Source organism: Lepisma saccharinum, chromosome 3, assembly GCF_977018435.1.
Source record: "Lepisma saccharinum chromosome 3, izLepSacc3.1, whole genome shotgun sequence".
Classification (NCBI taxonomy): domain Eukaryota; kingdom Metazoa; phylum Arthropoda; class Insecta; order Zygentoma; family Lepismatidae; genus Lepisma; species Lepisma saccharinum.
This window is the reverse complement of record NC_139231.1, coordinates 110,000,170-110,025,875: the sequence shown is the minus strand read 5'-3', so window position 1 is coordinate 110,025,875 and position 25,706 is coordinate 110,000,170. Positions and strand designations below refer to the sequence as shown.

Below are 25,706 nucleotides of genomic sequence, written 5' to 3'. Positions count from 1 at the left end.
AAACTGGTTCAAACGAGTTGTTATCAATAATTAGATTTTGATTATTACCTAACCCTTGCTTTCGGCCTGTAAGCATATATTTAGTTTTCTCTTTGTTAACTTCCAAACCTATCTCTTTAGCAGTTTTGAAAAATATTTTAGCATTATTCTTGATTGTATTTATATCATCCCCCAGTAAGTCTACATCATCTGCATATGCTAACAACTGAGTCACACCATTTAATTTTAGTCCTTCTTTAGTTTCTTTTACCTTCCTAACAGCATATTCTAAGGCAAAATTAAAAAGCAATGGAGATAATGCATCTCCTTGTTTTAACCCATCATGAATTGTAAATTTGTCAGACATATTAATACCCACACGAATTTTACTTTCTGTTTCACTGGTGCATATTTTTATCATACTAACAAGCTTCTTAGGTATTCCAAACTCTACTAATATATTATATAATTTATCTCTTTTGACCGAATCATATGCTTTTTTGAAATCAATGAATAGCTGATGGACATTTTGATTATATTTCCACTTTTTTTCAAGTGTCTGTCTGATGTGAAAAATTTGATCTGTAGTTGATCTGTTACGTTTAAATCCACATTGCTAATCACCTATAATTTCATTAGCATATGGGGTTAGTCTTGTTAAAAGAATGTTAGACAATATTTTGTATGTTGTTGAGAGTAGAGAAATTCCACGGTAATTATTGCAGTTCATTTTATCACCTTTTTTAAACACAGGAACAATTATGGATTCTTTCCACTGTTGAGGGATTTCTTCTTTATTCCATATTAAACAAATTAATTTATGAATTTGACATATTTACGAATTTCCACCATATTTAATTAACTCAGCTGGTATTAAATTTATGCCAGGTGCTTTGTTATTCTTTAGCCTATTAATAGCATCTTTAACTTCAGGCAAGTTAGGTTCTGGAACTAAAGGTTCTGCTGTGCGCACTTCATTTACTTCTGATTTATCTCCTACATGAACATTTAAAAGGTCATTAAAGTAGTTCTTCCATCTATTTAGAATATCACTTGGGTCAGCTAGAAAATCACCGTCTTTATCTTTTATCAAGTTTTCTTTAGGTTGCCACCCCTTTTTAAATTCATTTACATCTTTATATAAATCTCTGATATTTTTATTTTTGCTGTTTGTTTCAATTTCGTTAATTTTGCTTTTCAAGTAATCTCTTTTTTTACTTCTAAACGTGCGGTTAACTTCTCGCTTTATTCTATTATAATCAGTGGCGTCTCCTGACCGTGAACTTCAGGCGTTGGCAAAGAAGGAATGTTAACCCCTCCCCCTCTCATTTCTGTGAACCAATATTACAAATTTTCTCCGTACCATTTTGGTGTAATTTTATAAATATTTAGAAAAACATTAAATTACATAAATTATTTTAAATGAAGTAAATACTTCACTTAAAGTATTAATATATTTGAACGGTAAGGAGAAAATTAATATGTTCAATACTTCGCCATACAATTAATTTTTAAAGCACGAGTTTGCAACCAGAGGGGTTTGTGGAACTCCTACTTATCACCCCTAAAAAACCACCGTGAACATAAGAATGACCCGTTCATTGAAAAATCGCTAAAATGCACATGCACATTCCCGGTTTTTCCCCTTACCTTTCATTTATCCTTCCAAAAAGTAAATTTTGAAAAATCAACTGCTCATTACTTAGAGTTACTTGAATTCCATCTCTATTCTTCTTTCTTTAGAGAGAATGCGCTGATCACCGCCTCATAAAATTTGGATTTATCCCCTTCTCGCAGCTTAGAAAGTAATTCTTTCTCGATGGAGATAAGACTTAAATTCGTCATCTGGTTCTGAGTTTGAGTAGCTCGGCAGAATGTGTGGATACTCTTCAATGATGAGAACGATCTCTCGATAGATGACGTCGTGGAAGGAATTGTTGCGAACAATACTGCTAATTTATATATTTTCGTAAACCCACCCACTAGATTCGTGTCCAGTAAGTAGATAATTTACAATCTCAATTGGTGTTTTCTCTGACCCTTCAGTGGAAGCATACCAAACAAAGTTCATTCTATAGTTTGGTTAAATTAAACAGACTGCCATAAATTTCCTTCAATTTATGTACGAGATGATGAGGAAAGTTTTCTCTTTTATTTGTGGGATTTATTTCTAACATTTTACATTCAATGGATTCAAAATTAAATACTGTAAATATTTTCTGTGACCTTTCAAAAGCCTTTGACTGTGTTAACCATAAAATACTAATTGAGAAATTATATAAGTATGGGATTAGAGGCACAGCCAATGATTGGTTTAAGTCATATCTATCAAAAAGAATGCAGTATGTTGAAGTTACTCATAATGCTAGTCATTATCAATCAAATGTTTTGCCTCTAAAACATGGTGTACCCCAAGGTTCCATTTTGGGACCCTTACTTTTTCTTATCTTTATTAATGATCTTCCAGCTAATATTAACGACTCCAATATAATTCTCTTTGCTGACGATACTAATATCATAACTAAACATGGTGACATGTGTCAATTGGAAATTGTAACTAATAAAGTACTAACCGACTTGACACAATGGTGTATTGAAAATAAGCTAATTTTGAATAGATCAAAAACTGCCTATATACTATTCCACAATCTACAAAAGATAAATTGTCCCAAACCTATACTAAAAATAAATAATGATATTATTAATTGTGTACAACATACAAAGTTTTTAGGTGTTGTTGTTGATGAAAATATGAAATGGAATACTCATACTGATGTATTACTCTCCAAACTAAGCTCAGTCTGTTATGGACTTAAGGTATTAAGCAAAGTATGTAGTAAAGAAACCGTCCTAACGGCTTATCATGCAAACTTTCACTCAAGATTAAGATATGGAATTATGTTTTGGGGAAATACACCTGGTGCCAAACAGTTGTTTATCTTACAAAAAAGAGTCGTTAGAATAATAATCGGTGCCAATTATCGTGAATCGTGTAGGCAGGTGTTTAGAAGCCTAAAGATATTACCATTACCATGTTTGTATATATATGAAGCATTAATATTTATGAAGAAAAATATTTTCAATCTTAAAACAAATAGTAGCGTACATTCGTATGGAACGAGGAAGAAAGATGACATTCATTATGAAAGCCACAGGACATCTAATTTTAATAAGAATGTTTACCTTAATGGATATAAATTGTACAACCATTTGCCTAAGAAATTGAGACTGTCCACTCAACATATTTAAAAATCAACTTAAAAGTATGCTTATGTACCATTGTTTTTATTCGGTTGTGGATTTTTTCAAATCAAATTTGATTAATTATCAATTGTTATCTACATTTTGTATTAGTAAGGTATAATACGTATATAATACATTGTAATGTTATATGACGTTTCCTATACCAATCTTGTAATTAGTGTTACATGTATGGTTCTTACAGGAAATAAATCTATCTATCTATTTAGTAAATCAAAATATTGCAATTTTTCAAATGATGCGAATCTAATTGTTATCTGGTTGCCGATATTATCAATGATTTTTTAGTCTAGAATAATAAACATGTCCAACAGTAAAATTTATTCACCACATCACACCCGCAAAGCCAGTCTGAAATTGCATAGAGTTCTTTTCTAAAATGTCTCTCAAAACCTTTTCCAGCACCACTTTTTCCTTTAACACATGTTGACATCGTGAGATTCGGACATGGTCCACCATTGTCAATCACTTGTTACTTCTCTGAATACGAAAGCGAAGAAAATGAATTACTCCCTCTTTCCCATAATTATTGTCCGGTACACTTTTGTTTGTTGTCCCATAATAATTGTCCGATAAGCAAACTGTGACATTGGTGTATACAGAAGAAGAAAATTAAACATGGGAATGAACCATACAACGTTATTACTCAAGGATCAGTACAAATTTGCCGATCAAGTATCGAAAAGAACATAAATAAAAAGTCACCATTTTGGCATACCGGACTATAATTATGGGACAGAGGGAATATTTAAATACTTTTGCACAACACTTTCACTATTCTCCATCTTAAAATGATCACATCACTTCACACCACACGTTTAAAAAGTAATGCACAACAATCACGAGCAAAACAACGCGGAACGCGGGACGAATGAAAGCCAAATCGTTGGAAACAAATACAACGCCTTGAGAAGGTAACCATGCTGGTGGGTGGCAGGATGCGCATGCGCGGTCATCCTATGTTTTGGCAGTGGTAAGACGTTGTATTTCCTCTCCAACGCCCTGGCAGTGTGGGACCGATCTGCCTGCCTGACAACCACTGCACGCTGCGCCGCGTTCGAAAACTACCAGGCGCTCGAGACTGACAATTGAAGAAAAACGCTCAAAATCGTAATTTATTAAAGTACAGATACTTTCCTCTTTATTTCTTTTCCTTTGGCCGTTGACACACGACTTACACACGCAGAGAAATCGCCACTGATTATAATTGCTTAGATTTGTATCATCAGAGTTATTTAACCACCTAAGTCTAGCCTGATTTCTTATTTCTATTAGATTATGACATTCATTATGAAACCATAAAAAAAGGTAAAGTATTCCCCTGTGCATAGCACCACGCCATGAAGGCGTATAGGGGGTGTGGGGGTAACGCCCCACACTTTCTTGATCCGGTCGTGAGTGGGGGTGATGTGATCAGCATCACGCCCCTGACCGCCTTTACCCCCCAGGGTTTCCCCCAGGTACCCATGTTATTCGACGCTGGGTAGGCGCCGGGGCCGCTTCCACCGTTAGAAAAGTTCCCGGATTTGAACCGGCCGGGGATCGAACCCGGGACCTTGAGCATGGTAGTCAGACGCGTTACCTCATTTATATTTTCATCCATCATTTAAATCCTGCAAAATATCGAATCTATTTGACAGTTTAATTTGATAATCTTTCTTAATTCTTTCATCAGCAAATTTTCCTGTATTAAATTTTAGAACTTTTAGATTTTGTTGCTTATGATTTATCACTGCGAGTCTTTCTCTTAATTTAGCAATTACTAAAAATGGTCACTGGCACAGTCAGCAACTAAAATATGTAAATTTATTAATATTGCACTTTTATTATTACATGAATGCTTGAAAAGATGATATATTTTTATAATAATATAAATATAACAGCATATATTTCTTATCTAATTTACGTGTACTTAAGATCGCCAAATTTGAATAAAAATAAAGCAATTAATGTCAAATAGATAAATAATTGAATATTTATTGAATAATAAAAAGGGATGTTCCTGATTAAGATTTTTTTGCAAATTTTCATAAGTTGCAGTGTGCATAAATCTTCTTTGTTACTGTCCTTCAAAGCAATATGATCCCGATATAATAATCCTTGTCTTCCAAGTTCATAGGAAATAAGTAACTATCGATTATTATAGTACAACAAATGCTAAACCAGTACATTTTCTTTAATTTATTTTAGTACATAGTAAGTCTTTCGGAAGGGGCGTTCGGACCCCATGGACCCCCTAAATACGTCTTTGGTATTAAGATGTGGGGGAGGGTGGAGGAAGCCCATCCGGTGACGATACCTCTGCGCTACAAGCATTGTCAATGTGTTTGTCCCGTCACCCAACAGCTGTTTTTTTTTATTCTCATCGCGATTAAACCAAGAAGGGGAGAATTGTGATGATGTAACCGAGATATACGTCAACATTTGTATATGTTTGTCTGTCTAAACTGCATGTTGTGGTTAATCTCGCAACTAAACAGTTTCAGGAGTGCGGGGAGCCAGATACCGACAGTTTGACCACGCTAATCACAGTAAATTTTCGAGATTTGAGGGAATTTTTGAAGCGCTTTCTAGGGAAATAAATTTGACGCCATGATAACTGTTTGTGGTTGAAAAAAGTGTTATGCTGTGTTTAAATTGCACACAAGTCGCTGCTGGATTCGAGCTACGAATTTGTAGGATTTGGCGTAGCTCAAGAGGGGGGTGTTGACTGTTGGAGGTCATACCCCCTCCCCCTCCATTTCTTTGGACCAGAATTCCAAAAGTAAAGGATCGTCAAATGCAGGATGAATAAAAAAAATAGACATAGCCTTGCTTACTGTCATGTCGACCCCTTTACGAAAACCTGCGGCACGCCGCTGTCTTACATACGACTGATAATGTGTTAAAAATTGAGGGAGGGGGAGGAGGGTTGTATTCAAACATCAAGCCTATTGACTCAGAAGCAGTTAATGACTTTCTCAGTGTAGGAAGAGCACTGGCACACGACTTCGACACGGATCGCGAAGGTTGTGTTATTGACCCACAATCCATTGCGACGTGAAGAATGCGGAGGGCGAACGACGGACCAGTGTTGCTATATGAGGGAAATTTCCACTGCAATATTTTTCTGCGTGGATAATGTTTACATAAAAATCAGGAAATTGGACAGACATTTGAAGATGCCTTGGTTCTTAATCCTGTTATTCATACAAAGCCTGAAATAAATATTTATGCCTATTTTTTGCTGCAATTGTAGCAAACTATGTATTAAAAGGAAAAGTTCATACATACATGATGCATAAATGAGGAAACAGACAGAACAACGTTCAAATTTTAACCACTTTCCTAACGTAGGACCATTGGCAACTAGGCAACCGTTTTTTATCACGTATTGTTCTGGTTGCCATGGAGATGAAGAATGATATGTCATTTTGTTGTTTAAAATTCGCAGGTGCTTTCCAATAATAAAATGTTCTAATCAGTGCGTTCCTGTAATCAGTCAGTGTTTGTTTAATACATTTAGTTTATCAATATTTCTCAGAATGTGATCTGAATTGTGCAAAAAATATGCTTTCTGCATGTTCCATATTTACAACTTGTATCATATTTAACTACCTACGTATTATGAAAGACTGGAAAAGGGGGGATGATAGGGTGATTGTAAAGGACAGAAGGAAAGCAACAGAGACTAAGAGATAGAGAAAGAGAGAAATAGAGAAAAGAAACTCCCCAGCAGTTTCTTAGCTCATGGCGGAAACACTGTCCGGTTGAAAGGAAAATTGAACAAGGCCTGGCGGGTATTTTTTGTTGTATGCATATGGCAACACAGAGCCGGAGCTGATGAGAAGCACATGAGTTGGAAGACAGGTGGCAGTTGAGTGGCAAACGCATTTCAGCTTTTAAATGGCTCTCATATTCATTCGACCAATTAAAACATGAAAGCATGTATAATCGTTGAGTTTATCATCGATGTTCTACACCGGCCAGTGTCTGACAGATGTGTATATGCGGTTGTATATACAAGGCGTTCCATTAATTGTGGGGAAATCGTTCTGAATTCATTACGTTGCGATTCAGATGTTGAAACAGAACGTTGAAGACACAATGGGGGTCCCGGGTTCGACCCTCGATGGTGGCATATATGGGGAGGTTTCTTCTGAAACAGTTCTCGCTATTCGGTAGTCTGCCGTCTGCGAGCCGATGTTGCCAAACGTACCAGGTCCTGATAACTAAAGATACCCTTGCCTTCTCAGAGTCCTCTGGAGACCTTTCAAAGCATCGGGTTGCGGTGAAACTTGGTATAGAGCAGGCGCGGCTCGTGCATTATTTACCCGGGGGTTCACTGAAGTCATGTGACATATATTCAGTTTCCGCAAAATAAACTTCCTTCGCCTAACAAAAGGATGGGGGGCGGGCTTAAAAGATTTGTCCAGAATTTTTTTTATCTGGGAGTATTCTTTATCTGGGAGTATAAGGTTTTGTATTAGGGGTGTGCGAATAAATTTAGGGCTGAAACTACAATAAATTGTGCCTTTATGAAAAAAGTTGAGTTTTGTTGGAATGGACGTCCTCAAGTAGGGGCAAGTAATATATTTTTTCCTCAGGAGGAGCAAAAAACACTCCTTCAGTCTGAAGTTACTGCAACGCTTTTATAATAATTACCAAAAATTACTGTGACTGAAATTAAATTATATGCGTGTAATATATAATTTTTGGTTTACATTCAATTTCCATGGGGGGCTGCCCCCTTTTCCCCTTCCGGACGTCCATGCCGACTAATCAGAACGTCCTACATTTATTAAAGGGAAATGGCAACTAATGGCATGTGCATACTAGAAATCGAACCTGAGACCCTTTCATTGATACAAGATAGCTTTGTTCAAATTTGGGGCTGGTCGACCAGCACACGCTTTTTTTCAGTGGACAAGGAAGTTTGTTTAAGTTAATTATGTGCATTTCTATCGGTCATTTCTTACCTGCGCGGACAGCAACGCCTACACTGCATCAAATGACATAACCTAGGTAAAGTCCATCCCTCGCTTCACTCGCAGCATCACTTAATACTTTCCAACAAGTATCCAATCACTTCAAAAACTAACAAACTTGAGACGATTGACACCGAGCGACAGCGAGTCACGTCTTCGCGCCATTCTTTCTCTTTCGCGAACCCGAAGTGTTTCCACCTTTAAGGAAAAACCTCTGAATGCATGCACGAGCTATTTTGGTAATGTATCTCCTTTATTTTAATTCATCGCATCTAATTCCAGCTTTTATTTGTTTCCACTCATCCATCTCTGCCAGAATCTTGCATTTATTCCAAGAAGTTCGGTACAAAAATGATACAAAGAGAATATTGAATATGTAATGTGCGCGCTTCAAACTTGAACCGCACACAGCAACACTGGAAGGGAGGAAGCAGCGAGATCGGAGCCTTGTCCCGCGCCTTCTGCGAGAGAACGAACTGCGCATGACCGTTGGGTGGCACACAGGTTCTTCAAATCTCATCTTCCATGTATTTTGTCCTATACCCTCCTCGAGCTTCTGCTCCCGCACGAAGCTTTCACAATGGCAAGAGCTGTCCTGTGGGGGTTCAACTGAGGGTCTGTATCAGGGCGGCCGAATCGCGGTTTCTTCTTCTCAGCAAAAGAGTTCACCGTATTACGGGCACAAATACATGACTTATTGTGTAGAATTTTTAGCGAAATAATGTGAAAATGTAAAGACATTGTTTATTGTTCATTCTCGAGGTGATTATCGTATATTACTGGGGGTTCACTGATCCTGTGCGCTATAGGGCCAACCGCGCCTGGTATAGAGGCTATGGCCATCATGGGGAAGCGAATGCTGACGAAAAAAAATAGTTCAAATTTACTCCACCAGGTGGAAAGTGGGGCTGAAATCTGGTGCACAGTGAACAACGCCCTGCTGTTGAATCTTTGATCACCCTGTCTTACGCTTCCAAAGGGTAATTTGCGTTAACCGCGCGCATATTAAACACTTCTGTACTGACATAAACTAAAAATTAAGTTTTGCAGGTTCGATTTCTGGTTATTTCAGGACACATTTCCACCTGGTTGTGAAAATTTGAACTTTTCTCATCAGCATTCACACGGTATGTTTGATGGAGACATGGAGACTGACTGACCATGCTGTTGCACGAGATCTTTAAAAGGACAAACAAATTACAGTGAGTTATTCAAGCTCTTAGAGAGCAAATTCTTGCCCTCCCCCGCCGACAACTTTGGCGGAGTGGTTAGCAAAGCACGCTACGATGCTAAGGGTCCCGGGTTCGAATCATGGCCTGGGCGTTCTTTGCGAGTGTCCGCTCATCACGGAGGTCGGAAAATAATAAGAATTGTGTCTAACAATAACTCTTGCAGAAAATAAGAATTGTTACATACAAATAGCATGAAAGGTACGTAAAAAATAGCAGAGAACTAAATTTAAGAATACTTTACGCATCATGTTTTAAAAGTCGCGCAACAAAAAAAAATGATCTTCTGTGACATGAAAATCGTAAGAGATATTTACGCCGGGTTTTCTGCGTTATGAAGCCTCATCCATTGAGATATTTAAACTTCTAAGTATTAATAGCTGGCGGAAGGCAACACTAGCAGGTCGAAATTTTGTCAACAGACGCAAGCAACATGTGCCTAAATATTGGCCATACATTTCATGAAAAAGTCAACATGAAAAAAATTATCCAAGTTATTGAATGCTGTGTTTGTATTTTTTTTAAATTATTTATTTATTTATTTATTTATTATTTTGCCTCTGTAGATTAGAACAGTAGAAACCTGATTATTTTTAAACTTTATTTGCAGGCCGAATGTATGCGTGGAGGAGACTGTGCCAGAGTTAAATCTTCGTTACTACAGGCCCTGGATAGGCGGATCCTTCTGCGGCAAGAACACGTAGGTAAATTTACTAAAGATAAAAATTGAATGTAAGCTAGCTACTAGACAGGTCGTTAGAATGAATGCGATTGTAACCTGTGACGTATTATAGGGGACCTTATCCGTTCTACAGGCCTCTAAAACATGGGCGCCACAGGGGTAGGCCTATCAAAAGAGGTGACTTGATCCCCATCTGGAGTGTTTCTCCTTTCTGTTGTTCTGTCTTCCTACATTTTCGCCTTTCAATCTCTTTCTTCACGATTGTTCCCTACACTTTACCTCATTTCTTTTGCTACCTTTCCTCTCGTTTCCTGTCCCGATTTCCATATTTCCTCCCTCTCTAGTTTCTTTTTTATTCTTTCCTTTTCTCTCTTCTCACGCTCTTTCACTTACTTTCTCTCATTCACTCTGTTATTCTTTTCATTATCTTTTTATTTCTATCGCTCTACTCTTTTGTACATTTTCCTTCTCTGCCTCAATTCCGTTTTCTTATTTATCTCTATTCTTTTATTTCTCATGTTTTTCTCCATTTTATTTCTCTTCTTTCTTTATCTCTTTTCTTTTTCTCTATGTTTTGTGTTTTCCTTTTTTCTCTGTTCTTTTAGTGCTCTTCTTTCTCTCTATTCTATTTATCTTCATTCTTTCTCTCTATTCTATTTATCTTCATTCTTTCTCTCTATTCTCTTTTCTTTTTTCTATCTCTGGTCTTGTATATATCTTCTTCCTCCCCATTTTTATTTATCTTTCACTACTTTTTACTTCTTTCTCTATTTTACGATAAACAGTAAACAATAAACATGATGTCACCAGTTGAATGCAATGTTAATTGTACACAATCCATTGTCTAAAGCATGGCCGCTAAAACTGCGACTCATGACCACATCCAACGGCCACAGTTTTTGATGAATCCCGCTTTAGTACTAATAAAACGTGAGACTTAATTCTGAGGTATTATCTCTTAATGTAAATAAAATGAAATAACGCTCGCGACCGCGTCAATATTAGTGCGATTTTATGTGGAATAGCCTATATATTTCTCTTTGGCAAAAATAATAAAAATAAAAACATTGGTTTATAAATTATGATCTGTTACAGACATTGGTATTGAGTTTCTTTGAGCAATCTATTATATTCTTTCATAATAATTTTAAGGGGATATGTTGTAATTTTTACCATTAGCAGTTTTATTGATTTTTCACTATTTCTTGCTTGTCTTCTGGTATATGAGGCAGTCTGTACCTATTGTGTAAAAAAAACTAACATAATGTTTTCTTTTACTTTTGAGGTAGCATGGTCATCTTCAAATGCTGCGAAGGATATAGTATGTTCCCTGGAGAATTTGGTTGCCCTCTAGGTATGTCCATTCATTTTACAAGCCATAATTATTATTGGATAGTGCAATTGATGTACATGTATAGATAAAGTGATATTTGCCCCAAATTCACAAGGTTAACGACATATTGGAAAGGCCCAAGCTTTGAAATGTGATTTAGTGCAAGCGTGTATGAAAAAATGGTAAGAACTTTTCGTGCATTCTGTACTTACTCTTGTATTTTCTCAAAAATCTTCAGAAGTGTATGATGCGGTATACAGGGTGTGTCATCTAAAATCACCACCGGAAATATTTCATGAAAAACAATAAATATTGAAAGTGCATTATGGTGTTGTTATTTATTGTTATTAATTGGGGTGTAGATTTTGTTATTTTTGTTATTTAGCGTCGCTGTTCTGCCCCTTCTTGCTAATCACGTCGGTAATTTTGGGTGTAAAAGGGTGTGAGTGTTCGGAGGGCACCCAAGTATCTCCACCGTACACCCCTCGAAACTTCATTCTTGCAAGGTAACTAGACTCTCACGGCCAGGATCGGAAATTCATTTTGGCAAAATTAGGTTTAATTCCTACAATTAATTACATAAATTAATTTATTTAAATCCATGGGACTAATTTGTTCTCCATAAGTAGCTTGTTCTCACTTGACGTGCCAGGTGTAAATTACCTGTGTGCTGAAGCACTTGCATTTCAACCATTCATTGTAAGTAAGTGTTGTTCTTTTTTCCGCCTACAGTGAAACCGCTTCGTAGCCATGTGGAAACAGCTAGAATGATTGGCGCCACTGCATTTGCTGCCACGTTTGCCTCGGACCTGAATTCTATATTGTCTACACCAGGACAAGGAGCTGTTACTCTAATTGTGCCGACGAACACAGTGAGTACATCAGTATTTAAGTGTTGTGTGTGTCTGTGTGTTGAAATTTCCATACAAACGAGGATCTCATTCTGTTTACACACCAGCAATTTGAGGATATTTTTACAGACCGTAGATTCGAGGATGTTATCGGAACAGTCAATAATTTCAGTCTCATCATGCCTGTAACACACACTCACACACACACACACACCACAATCTAATATTTTTACCCATCCCCCTCTCTCATATTTTTGACCCACCTCCCTCTCTTCCCCTCTCTATCATTCTCTGTGTGTTTATTTCTGTCCTGTACGTGTGTGCAATGTGCATGGCCTCACCGATAACGTTCTCTCTAAAGCTGCAATCTTGTAATTAAAGGACCCTGAGTTCGATTTCTTGCGGAGGTACATTGCACCTTTGCGAATTAAGCCGTTCACACACGACATAGTTGACACTGTAACAGAGCGTTCTAGACAGAAGGTCCCTGGTTTAATACCCGGTTGTGCCACATACTGGTTGGAATCCCACTTTAAACTGTAGGTCCACTCCCGAATAACCTATATGAGCACAGGGTGTCTGGTGGGAGTGTTTGTGAAGGGTGTAGCGATTCCATTGAAAGTAAATGACGTCATCACATACCAGAAATGTCCGTGGCTGTACATAAAATGCCTAAACACCACATGACAATGAAGAACTCCCCTATTCATATTGAACCAAAAAATCATGTTTACCAATTTCAAGGTGTGAAGAAAGCGAGATTGGGTTTCTAACTAAATTTGTAGTACCACAGACTGTTTAAAAAAAACGAATGACTAATATTTTACCACTGTAGCCATTGTAAAATGAATTTAGAATTAACATTCTACTTTCGGTCCTCAGGGCTTACAAGAAACTTTGTCTTCGACCTCTACGCTCCAACAGTACTTGTCCAGGTATCGAAGCGAGAGGCTGGAGGCTCCTATCCTACTTCTGTACCACGCCGTCGAAGGAAGGATTAGCATGAAGGCTCCAAAGGATAACAAGCTTCTGCCAACGCTGTACAACCAGAATCCTATAAGGATAAACACATTCCCAAACGGGGTAAGTAGCCTAAACGCTAACGCTCTTACATGGGTATTCCACAATATAATACACAGGCCAGAGAAAATACACATTTGTTGCAATTGTTATTATAATCAGTGGAGTTTGAAGTATTATTATGTTGATCAATTCTTTTAAAAATTCTATAGTTGGACACTTGGAGAATATCGCGCTTCTATGTTCTTTCAATTTGGGAGGACATATCCCCCTCCAAGTAGCGTATGCTGGATTCAAAACTTGGGGTATCTCATCATATTATACTATTCGATTGGACAAATATTGCGGGGGGCAGGGCTTTTTCGATCATCATTGGCAAGAGATGTTCTTGGTCCACAGGGGAATTTCTCTGTCATAAAAGCAACGCTTTTTCACTTTCCTCTAATAGTTTTGCTCCAGAATTCCCCATTGCTGGGAAGATGCCACACTGGTAACAATGAGTTCGCAACACTAACGGCATCATAGAAGGAACTCAACCCATGTCTTGACAGAAAGAACTTTATGATCAGAACAGCTAATCGGGACTTTGCCTACAGTTTTTAAAGTGAGATTTTGACACCCACCGCCAGAAATCTAGTCTGAGACCTTACTGTTGGGGATCTGAATCAAACTTGGGCATAACTTTGGGGGGGGGGGGGGAGGCAGAATCAAAACGTTTTCTACCACATAAGAATAGCACCCAAGTCTACTTTGCTAAAATACTGTTACATTTGCGAAATCATATAAATTACTCATTAACTTGCATCTCAGGACCCAGGAGCTTAACCCAAGTTCTATTAGCTTGTTAAGTCTGAAAATTTGTTAGATGGGCAATGAAAGGTAATGTACGAGTATTTGTAACTTCATCACTAGATACATGAAGCCATCCATGGCCACGGAATTTTACATTTGTTAAATCTCTCATGGGCAACAAACAAAGAAACTCTACTACTACTGCCTTCTTGTGTAGATGCACTTGCAAATTTTCAAAGCCGATCCTTTGATCAACACAGACTTCACTGCCACCAGCTTTATGAGATTTCGTTCATTCGGAAGGCAGATTCCTGATATAGCAGAGTCTGGAACTCGTAATGCTCACTTTTGCCACTAACATTATAGCTTCACAAAGAAATCTAACTCATGATTAAAAAATAGCATACTGTTCTTTAAAAAATGACTTCGTAAAGGGCTATCTCGCTTGCGTCAAAAATTCCATAGAGGCTGTCTTCGTGTACTATTGTTTCACTCATACAAAGGAAGGCGTTCTGAGGTGACAAGTTCGAGTCAAGTGAAAACCAGATTGTAAGTTTCACATGCATTTTCCTGCCAAATTCCGTGGATAAAGAAAAGGAAAGAGGAGAGGTGATCTTCAACCCTGGCCACTTGTTTGACAGTTCCAGGAGTAGAGCAACGCTTGAGGCCACATCTATGTTCGAATGGAGCTTCCAGTTGTCTGACAGAAAATGTTGCAATTGAATGGCGAGGTAGGAAAAAGTAACTAAATTGCCAATAATTTCGTTTCCCCCCTTCCAAACACCATTCCCCCCAGGGAAAAAAATATCAAGAAGAGGGGGACGCAAGTATCCAGAGGGGTAATTCCCCCTCATCCCCCCACACTGTTCATCTCTAAAATCACGGATGCGTTGCTATGTGTAGATACTTTGTTCCTTTCTTTATGGACTAAGTTTACGTCTCTCTTGTAACATTTGATTTTAACGTTGTATTGTAACTTGTTATCCAAGTAAGACGCACATCAAAGACAGTTGTATGGGATGCATTCAATTGACATGTAAGGAAATTACCTTTAAGTTTATTAACAAATTAACTGGGTGGTTTATGACTGAAGGTGAAACGACAGAGCAACAACGCTGTACCGCCGGCCTCCATGGCGGAGTGGTTAGAGCAGCGCGCTACGACGCCAGGTGTCCCTGGTTCCCCTGGTTCGAATCCCGGCCTGGATATCGGTATTGTTTGTAAGTGTCGCTTCAGCCATTTCATTAAATCATTACTCATCCTCGTCTTCGCGATTAAGCAGAAGTGGCAGAAGAACGAGGTAAAATAAACCAAATCAATCATCAACACTGTATTCAGCCTTGAACCCACCTTCATTTGGAACCCGATAAGGAAAATAAGATATGAACAAGAGATATAACGAACGCAAATATCTTAAGAGATTTAGCAAATTGTAACTCTTGTATGTCTGATACAATATAAACAAACATGTATAATATTGCTCTCTCTCTCTCATATTAATAAGCTTATGACTGGAAACGTCCAAAATAAGAAGGTACGTGTCAGAAATAAAACTATAACAAAAGTGACAGAAAGCCTTGTTTATTCTTTCATCGCATGGACTGTAGATACGTCACTCAATGCTGGAGGTATTGGCCTACCCTATTTTGGCATGTTGCAGAATTAGAACAATCTCTTCTGTACATGTACGTGATAATAGGCTCAACCTGTATTTACCCGACACAACCGCTTGATTTTTTTCCAGCTGGTGACTCTTAACTGCGTACCCTTGGTCCAGGTGAATGTCGAAGCATCGGAGGGTCTCATTCACGTGGTGGAGTCGGTGCTCGATCCAGGACCTCACTACACGGTGGCCGATCTCATCATGAGGAGGAACAACTTGAGGAGGCTTTCCACAGCCATAGTTCAGGTCAGTTCATATTCATAACGATTGCTGTTTTGTTCGTAGCTGGAGTGCAGTTCCAGGTAGGAAATGGTAAATTCGACACATGGTATGTGGGAAAGTGGGATCGAATCCGTGACCTCCGTAACACCAGGCTTTAGTATCTCGCTTGAACTTGTGGAAGCCAGTGAGGGTTCCTTGATGTGTGAGGTTCCCGCCTGTACGATGCTTCTCAACCCCAGTAAGCAGCTAGGCAGGTGTGGAGAAATAGCTTGCGTCCTTAGATCAAAAAGTACTACGTGAAAAGGCGCCTTTGTTTGTCCACAACCACCACCTTTTTCTTCTGCCATTATCACAATACCACACTGCAGATGAGAGATTTCCCACTGCACGAACGCGACCGACGGAGCCTTCTGCCTAGCTCACTCCCTCCTTTAATTTTGTTATCTATACGGATTTCATTGATTCTCAACGAGGAACCGATTTTAGATTTTGTGTGTGCATTAATTTTGTCTTGATAAAGAATTTAACTCCGTAATATTTGTTTTATTGTGAAAATATAACTTGTCTAATTCGCTGATCCGTTGTTGATAAGGGGCTTATGTCCACGTGGGGGCAAATAGCCTAAGCGCTGGCGCACCCATTATAATATTTAATAAACGAACAAACAAAGTCGTGTTTCTTTAGTTGAAGAACAGCAGAATACTAGGCTACCACTGTATGGCAAAAGGATTTTCGACAATAGCTTACACCCTATTTATTCTTTTCATCTCTCAATTGCGGTTACGTCATTTATTCAGCCTGACGCCACCCATACATCAACGCCTTTTCCTGATACACCCACAGATAAAACGCATCAGTATATCTTCATCAAGACTTGCTCTTCTGGTAATAGCTTCAGGATCTTTCGCTCAGTTCATCACTAGAGAAAATATATACTAATCGTTGCTGTTCAAAACGGGCCCAGATTTGGAGATGGGCATGGTGGGGCTTCACTCCGAGCCTTCGTTTACAAAGTGTATGCCCTGTTACGCGAGTGGAGGCGATTCAAGGTCAAGCTTGTAAACACCCCTCTCTTCACATCTCCCTTGTTTCAAACACTCCGCTGAAGACAGTAACCTGGCTGCAGTGTTGCCAGTAGCAGTGTAGTGATTCTCTCTATACTCTGTCCCACGAATCTCGCTTTCTCCCCTCCTCTACCGTTATGCGCGATCTTGCTCCACAGGTTCCTGGGACAGAGTATAGATCAGTCTGTCCGTATTCTGCCTAAATTGTATAGGGGCTGTCCCAAAAGTCTGAAATCGTAGAGATGCTTAGCGACAGGTCCCGAGTTGGGATGACGTCAGTGGCTCACATGTTGATTGGTTCGGTCGGGGGTTGCGACTTGCTAGGAAGCTGCAAATGCACAACAGCTAGAGATGTTACCAAAATAATCTCACTCTAGCGAAAAGTAACCTCTCTGGTAAAAGATTACATGGATCTAAGGGCTTGGTGTTACTTGGAGATTTCAAGACTCTGTTTCCTTAAGTTCTTTCGTAATAGAAAGGGTTACATGATGTCATTTTCTCATTGTGTCTCGCTGGAAAGATTAGACTTTGGAACGCCAACATCAAAGTTAATTGTTCCGACTTGCAAAGCCGTAAACAACAATGCCCTGCCAAGGAGAGATGAAATTGACGCAGATGTATCAGCTTGGATGATTCAACTTCCGGTTTCTCTCTCACTTACAAGCACCCACGGTCGTTTTTCAAACCAGATAATTCTGAAGATGGATGATCCAACGACTCTGAATCCAATTGAACACTTATCACTGTCAGCATGCAATGAGCTTCGACCCGTCTTTGTGTAATTGTTCCTCTAATGGGAGCCAGGCTGCCAAACAATTAATGAGTGAGAAACGTAAAACTTTCAAGTCAGGCGCGTATATAGCTAGACTACACATGAAGCCTGAAGACAAGAGACTAAAATACAAAAGAAAAAATCGAATGTGTGAATAAAGTTGTTCATTTCAACAAGAAGATTATGATGATTCTGGAGTTGGCAACCTGATTTCTTAGGGGTTGGCAACCTGATTTCTTAGGGGTTGGCAACCTGATTTCTTAGGAGTTGGCAACCTGTTTTCTTAGGAGTTGGCAACCTGATTTCTTAGGAGTTGGCAACCTGATTTCTTAGGAGTTGGCAACCTGATTTCTTAGGAGTTGGCAACCTGATTTCTTAGGAGTTGGCAACCTGATTTCTTAGGAGTTGGCAACCTGGCTGCCGTTGGTATGGCAACTTGGCCCTCTTGAAAATGCCGATAACGAGCAAAATAGGTGTGTCTAACCCTTAAACACGCCGTTTCGCGGACCTAGTATTTTCCCTTCCTCCATAGGACCACCTGTCATCGTGCAATAAGTCCAGCTCCTGGACTCAGCATACGCGACTGTTTCAAGTATCATAGCAACAATGTTCGCCTACAAGTACACGATCTGATTTACATGCATGGGCGGAGTTTGAGCTTTTGCTTTGGGGGGTCAGACTCTGGGAGAAGCATATGATGTACCTGAGGGTTATTGAATATCCCCTAGTTTATAAGGGGTCCGGAGGCCTTCCCCCGGAAATTAAAAAAAAAAAAACTTAAAAATACTGAGTATTAGGCCTTTTAGATTGAAAATGTTAAATTTCCTCGCTTAAGTAAACAAATATTAATTAGTATATTGGTTGTCAGTTTTAAAAGAAGCAAAACAGTACGATTATTGCATTTTGCATTTCATTAATTTTTTATTGATACAATACTCGTATTACTTTAAAAAAGTTACGGTACAATAGTAAGCTTCAGAAATTTTAGATACATCTTTCAAGAACAACGCCTATAATCTTGCCTCTTAGATCAGCTAGAAATATTTCCAAAATTTAAATTAATCTTGGCGAAGTTCAAAATTCCCTACGTAAATATTTATAAAGTGCCAGAAGGTTTATCTTGGTACAGTTCCCGCCACCAAGTGGTCTGCTGTCTGCGCACTATTGCCAAATGTACTGCATAAGTTTTGGTGCAAACTTCGCGCGAATGACAGAGTCCTTAGAAAGGACAAGTAAATAATATCAATGAGCTTTTCAGCGCCTTACAGGCAAATTCATTCCCTATCGTCCGTCTGTCTGTCAGTGGGAGGTGAAAATTCCCCACCATCGGCATTATGACAACCTTTCCTTAACTAATGAAAGTGGAGACATATACATGGTGATTCAAAATTCTCTTGACATTTTAATCAAAAAGCATTTTATTGACACAATTGACAAAGAGTACTGCTGAAAAGTACTCTAGAATAGAAGACAAACTTAGTACATTTCAATGTGGTGGCCCTGTAAGTCTAGGCATAGCACCAACCTCTCTTGCTTAGAACACATGCTCCAACATATCTGGCGGATCTCCCCTGTTGCTGCAGCTATTCGCTGTGTCAGTTGCTCTATGGTGTTGATTTTTACTTGGTACACTCTTGCGGTGGTGCACCATCTTGCTGGAAAAGAACAGTGTATTTTATCCCACCCTGAAAACCATTAATTAACAATACAAGGAAAATGTCAAGAAACTTTTGAATCACCTTGAATTTTGTGAGTAAAATGTCGATAATGGGTTGACGTGGGGTCAGCGTAGCAAGTGAAACTCCAACTTCTTTGTAGCTAATCAGTGGTGATTTATAATCCTCCTAGGCAACCATTTATGTGACCTAACAGACTACACGCTACCCTGAAGACGGAGGCAGATTCAGCCTCCGAAACGTAGGTAAATCTTTTTTTAAAAATAACAGTGGTTAAAAGTCCAAAAGTCCTCCTCCGTAGCCGAGCGGGTTAAGGTGTCTTGAGATCGTTCGCTGCGGGACGGCGTAGGTTCGAATCCGGCTCTGGTCGGAATTTATTCGGCCTACGTATAGGGCCGGTGGCAACCCACCATCGTGAGGAAATTGGGAAGCTCCGAGTGAGTGAGCGTAATCCGGTCGGGACGACCTACTATAACGGCTGGGGATACGTCGGGCTGACCCCCCGACTATTCCAATACTGGTTGAAGATCTCCACGCTTAGAGGTGACGAAGGAAAGCGTGGGAGGGAGGTCGGCAGTCGGTAGGTATGCCCAGGCCCTTCATGGGCTGTCGCGCTAAGGATTATTATTATAAAAGTTCAAAATACTAGAATGAAACTCCAACTTGTTTCTGCTAGATGATAATCTTATTGAGTAACGTACTAAAGGGTGCTCTATGTTTCAGGCGCAATTGGGCGCTACCTTGAGGAAACCAGGCCCTTTGACCTTCTTCGCTCCTTCAGACGAAGCATTTGAGGCCCTTCCCAGGGACTACCTGGCGGCTGTCCTCTACGATGGACCTGCCCTAACAGGTAAGAATTTTGTCATATATATATATATATATGTCATATATATATATATATATATGTCATATATATATATATATATATATATATATATATATATATATATATAAGTAGCAACTAATATTAAATTACACAACACACACACTCTCACACACACTAGGTGTAGCATATATGAAGACGAATATCTTTTCTTGGTAACATTTTGTTCGTTAAGGCCTCATTACGACGCTATGAGCCCTCTAAAAACAGTATTTTCTATCCTGCATGTATGTGGCCGTGCGGTACAAGCTCAAGGTTGCCACTGAAATTTGTTTTTCTGTCAGGTAATATACTAAAGGCAATGATATCCTGCGGAAACAGCATCACGCAAGCACAGACTCCTGCAGGCTAAAGTTTCTCCTACTAGAATCATGTACGCATCAGCATATATGCATATGTTTCATATGCCATTTCATGTTCTTGCACAAAGACGAATTTCTTAACGTTATGCCCAGACGTATTTACACTCCAGAAGGCGTTGTACAGTCTGTCCTTAGTGTGCTAAAAAAAGGGTTTTCAACAAAAGTTTGCAGATGAGTAGCAACCCCGAATATGTGCCACGTGGTTGCATACATACAGGGTAGAGAATGCATTTTTTCGGAGACCATAAGAATACCGTGTTCTACATAAACGTGAGTACACAAAATTTAAGTTGAAAGATCCTAAAATATGTGTTTTTATATAAAACCCACTACAAATATATAGAACCGATTGAAATATGCAAATTAAATAATTAATATAAGTGCGATATTGGTTCGTGAACATTGCGACTAAATAAGTTCCAATAAAATATGTAATTACATAAAAATCGGGCTTATATTACTGTAATGACATTCCTATTATTGCCAGCACTGTTGGAGCACCATCTAGTGGAAGGAGTCCATTGTGCCGCCATGCTGCATAGCAACGCCACCTTGCACACGGCTGCAGGAACGGTTCTCAAAGGACGCTGCGACATCAACGGAACGACCAAAATATCTGGCGCTAGGATTGAGGCATCAAACTTGGTGGCTTCCAATGGTTTCGTTCACATAATAGACAAGGTTCTGCTCCCTAGGAGAGGTATGATTTTTCCCTTTCATATACGAGGGGCGGTTTATAAGTTCCGGTCTGACTTAAGGAAAGCAGTTGCGTAAACAGCAACACAGCTTATTCGACGTACTTCCCTCCAAATCAATCAATGTACTTCCACACTATGATTGCCCTGCAATTGCACAGTGGATTGGTTTGAATCTAACTTCAAAACTTTAGGTCAGACCCCGATTTTAATGTTTAAACATGAAAGTGGTATTTAAGTAAAACTTTGCCTTGTAACACAAATAATTATGATGTACGTTATTTCTCCGTTAGTGGTCTAATATTTATTAAGTGAATTATTGTAATGATTCATAATTAGCATCTATTTGGAAAATTATACTATATGACCTACACTTTTCCAAGGAAGCTGGAATGTGCATTTATGCATTCAACTATGAAGGATAAGGACTAACAAATTCTACGTATGTTCTTAAAGATAGTGTGGTGTATCTAGAAGTCTACAACTCGGTTAAAGTTGTTTCTTCATAACAGTAAAAGATAATGACTTTTCATTGTACTTCATAGCGCGCCAACTGCTGGACGTGGCAGATGACACTGGATTGTCAATTCTCTTGTCGCTGCTGCCAAACACCGGCCTCCTGACAACCTTCACTGGAAGAGGGCCATTGACAGTGTTTGCGCCTAATAACAGGGCTTTTCAAGGTATGCATTCAGAGATAATTTGTTGTGTGTTAAGTACTAAGTACTGTGCTGTACTAAGCTGTACTATACTTTGTAATTATCTATTACTTCAGATTTCTCACTCAAGATATGATAGATAGTTGCGTTCTATTGGAGGGGTATGGGATACACTATAAGATATTTCATAATTACTATTTTTAACCTTCGTATTAAAAGTTGTTCCAAAACAAAAACAAAAAAGGTAACCCTGTCCCAGCTAACTGTGGAGCTAGGCCCCGCATAGCGTCATAGAAGCGAAGGAAATCTATTGGCCAGAGCGAAACAGTAGAGGCTGCTGGGAAAGCTGGTAACTTCAGTCGCTTTCCCCCACTCCACGCAATTTCGTTTCTCTCACGTGTTCTTTGGTGGAGCCGTCTCGCGTCACTACTTACTCAGATACTTGTTTTCGTTTGTCTGCTCCACAGTTAGCTGGGACAGAGTATATATAGTAGGAAATAATTTTGAAATTGGGATTTCAGTTACCACTTTGATTTTTCCCCAAGTTCTTTATCACTTTCATCGGAAAATTTTGATTTTCACAAACTTAGGGAAGGACTTGTGAACACATCAGCCCTTCACCCGCCCCTGCGTACGCCAGTGATAGAAATATCATGGAGTAACTAAATTGTTTCCTCCGCGCCTTTCGAATCTGCCTTTCCTTTCTCTCTACTTGTTTGAGAGGCGTCTCCTAAACGCATGCGGTGCATGATGCGCATGCGTCAATTGTGGGGAAAAAGGACAGCTTGCTCTGCGACGACATTAATGAGAATTTCTTCATATAGGAGAAGTATTTATTTTACACGAGAGCGCTCAACTAAGATTATATTAGATTCCTTGCATCTGAAGTGACGCATGCGTCAATTGTGGGAAAATAATTATTACTTTCTTTCACTTCAGATCGAAGAAATGTAATATAAGCTTAGTTGAGCGCTCTCGTGTAAAATAAATTATTTTCCTATATGAAGAAATTAGAATGTAGAAATGCTCATTAATGTCGTCACAGAGCAAGCTTTCCTTTTTCCCAAAATTGACGCATGCGCAGCATACACCGCATGCATTCAGGAGACGCCTCTGTTTACTACCCCTCCTCTCTCTCTCTCTCTCTCTCTCTCTCTCTCTCTCTCTCTCTCTCTCTCTCTCTCTCTCTCTCTCTCTCTCTCTCTCTGTTTGTGTCTTATTCTCTTTCTCTCTACTATCAGTTTTTCGTTCGCCCCTTCTATTTTTCTCTCTATGGATTCAATAGTTTTCAAGATAAAATCTTAGGAGGTGAAACAGCTGAACTGCATAATCTATATTCATCTCCTAATATTATCGAAATAATTAAATCAAGAGGACTTCGGCGGCAGGCCATGTAGCAGGCATGGGGGAGGAGAGCAAACTTTGCAGGACCCGTGTAAGGAAATCTAATGGTAAGAGGCCTGCAGGAAAATGGAAGAACAACAGTCAGATGGACCAGAAGGAAACTGGAAAGGATGGTCAAGATAGGAACAGGTAGAAAAATATATGTTGCTGCGGCAAGAAACCTTCGGGTTTTGTAATGCCCTACAATTAATCTCTTACTCATTTTCTTCCCTGCTCTCTTCCATGTCTTTCTCCGCATTATTCCTTTCAGTGCGTGTGCGCCTGGCTGCCAGCAGCACCTTCAGAATTGAAAGAACGAACAAATTTAACTTGGATCTTTAAAATATTTTTGAAAACAAAATTGTGTTGGGGCTCCGCAATCATTGCAGTGTAGAAGTGAGGGGAGGGGATCAGGGTTTGTAGGGACCCAAACTTGCAAGCTTTTTTTTTTTTGAAGTGCGTTGAATGTGTGTAAAATTCTGTTTCAGGAATGTACATATTCAATTAATTTTGTATGTTCCTGAGTAAGTATTTCCGAAACACTCCCTTGCCTTAATTTTATACACATAGGCCCAATTTAAAGCAAGTTTGGTGCTAACTTTTTCTTTACACTACCCCCCAAAAACGAATTTACTCCCAGTGACGATGCAAAAAAAAAATGAGTGGGCAAGCAGGGGGGGGGGGGAGTTTGCATTAAAGAAGCGTGATTTTATCTATTTTTGTTGTTTGATTAAGGTCTACCTCCCCCTTGACGGCCCATTCTCCTTCAGGTTGAAAAATTCGTGATATTTTGTGTTATTTTGTTGTGAATTTGGTAATTTGCGTCGCCCTTCTACATGTACATCTAAAGTCGCACCGTGACAATGAGGATGAATGATAAACCGGTTTGTTTGAAATTTTTGTTTCCATTTTTAATACAAGTTTCAAATCATTATAGTGAACATTTTTGTGATTGTTCGTGCAAGTGAGAAGTGATCGACTCGGATCGTTTTTTTTTTCTTTTCAGCACTTCCGAACGGGACACTCGAGTATTTGCAGAACAATCCGCAAGAGGGCCGAGCGCTGCTGTTAGGTCACATGGTGTCCGGCAGAGTGCTCACGAGCGAGTTGGTCGACAAGAAGGTGCTGCCCTCTCGCCAGCCGGGACAGAATCTTCGAATCAAGCTCTTCAGAGGAGTGAGTGAAAATTCTTCTTCCTTCTAAGTAAATTGCCAATGTGGGGGGGGGGGGCAAGTTTTAGGAACGTACCAATAATAATAATAATAATAACAATTATTATTGTTGTTATTATAACATTATTATTAGTAGTAGCAGTTTCAAAGACGTTATTATCCTTGTAAATTACGCAAAAAAGGGGTAGAAGTCGGTGCTAAGTCATTTGTGTTCTAACAAACGATTTGAATTATTTGTTCAACACGTTCAATTTCCCATTAATAATGGAAAACAAGCACACAAACTATTTTTGAAAGACAGAAAATGCTCGGTAAATGAATTCCGAATAATATAGATTCTTTTTTTTTACATTAACGTGTATAATTTTCATGCACGATGTGTTTCACACATATGCAACATACAACGACGTAAAATAAGAAAATACATATGCAACGTTCCAACACTAAATTGTATACGTATTCAAAGTTTATTTAATATACATTACACAATCAATTCATCCACCTCACAATAAACCAACAGCAAAAATTATATAAATTGTCTCTGAAATATGCACGCTCCCTTTCCTCAGAACAATCGTTTATGCATTTAAGACAGAAATCAATTAAGAGAAGTGTTACTTCTCTCTCTGGTAATTTACAATGCATTACAGAAAAGAAGCAGAGACTGCGAGCGAAGCGAGGAAGAAAATTTTAGATCCAATTTTTCTTGCAGACTGAAATCAATATTGATTTAATAGGGTGCAAATAATTTCACGGGGCGCCATGGCATTCTCCCTTTTCCAACTTTTCTCATTTACATCGTTCGACACCCAAAGCCCACTCCCTCCGCACCCAAGCTAGAGCTCTGAACTTGATAAGAATAAGAAAATCAGGTATTGCGAGCGAAGCGAGCAAGAACATTTTCCAAAATGTATTTCTATTTACATAAAATTTGAAATTTGGGGCGGTAATTGCCATGAGATTTGCACAAAGAGATAACATTGTTTACAACCAATAAACAATGGAGTGACATGTCACAATTTGTTACCAGAAAACCATGGA

At 38.9% G+C, this 25,706-nt stretch overlaps 1 protein-coding gene across 3 annotated transcripts in view; it reads left to right on the top strand.

The window, feature by feature from the left end:
- Positions 1–25,706, top strand: part of LOC145985955 (transforming growth factor-beta-induced protein ig-h3-like) — an 81,658-nt gene that overhangs the window by 39,884 nt on the left and 16,068 nt on the right. The window contains exons 2-10 of one of the 3 annotated variants that reach the window (XM_083120099.1): positions 10,047–10,140; positions 11,404–11,472; positions 12,184–12,323; positions 13,185–13,385; positions 15,859–16,023; positions 20,235–20,361; positions 21,244–21,456; positions 21,997–22,134; positions 24,500–24,669. In XM_083120099.1, coding sequence (XP_082976225.1) covers positions 10,056–10,140; positions 11,404–11,472; positions 12,184–12,323; positions 13,185–13,385; positions 15,859–16,023; positions 20,235–20,361; positions 21,244–21,456; positions 21,997–22,134; positions 24,500–24,669 — 1,308 coding nt within the window. In that variant the 5' untranslated portion in view covers positions 10,047–10,055. Of the gene's footprint in view, positions 1–10,045; positions 10,141–11,403; positions 11,473–12,183; positions 12,324–13,184; positions 13,386–15,858; positions 16,024–20,234; positions 20,362–21,243; positions 21,457–21,996; positions 22,135–24,499; positions 24,670–25,706 lie in introns of those variants that run through there. The other 2 variants (XM_083120098.1, XM_083120100.1) reach the window with 2 other exon arrangements.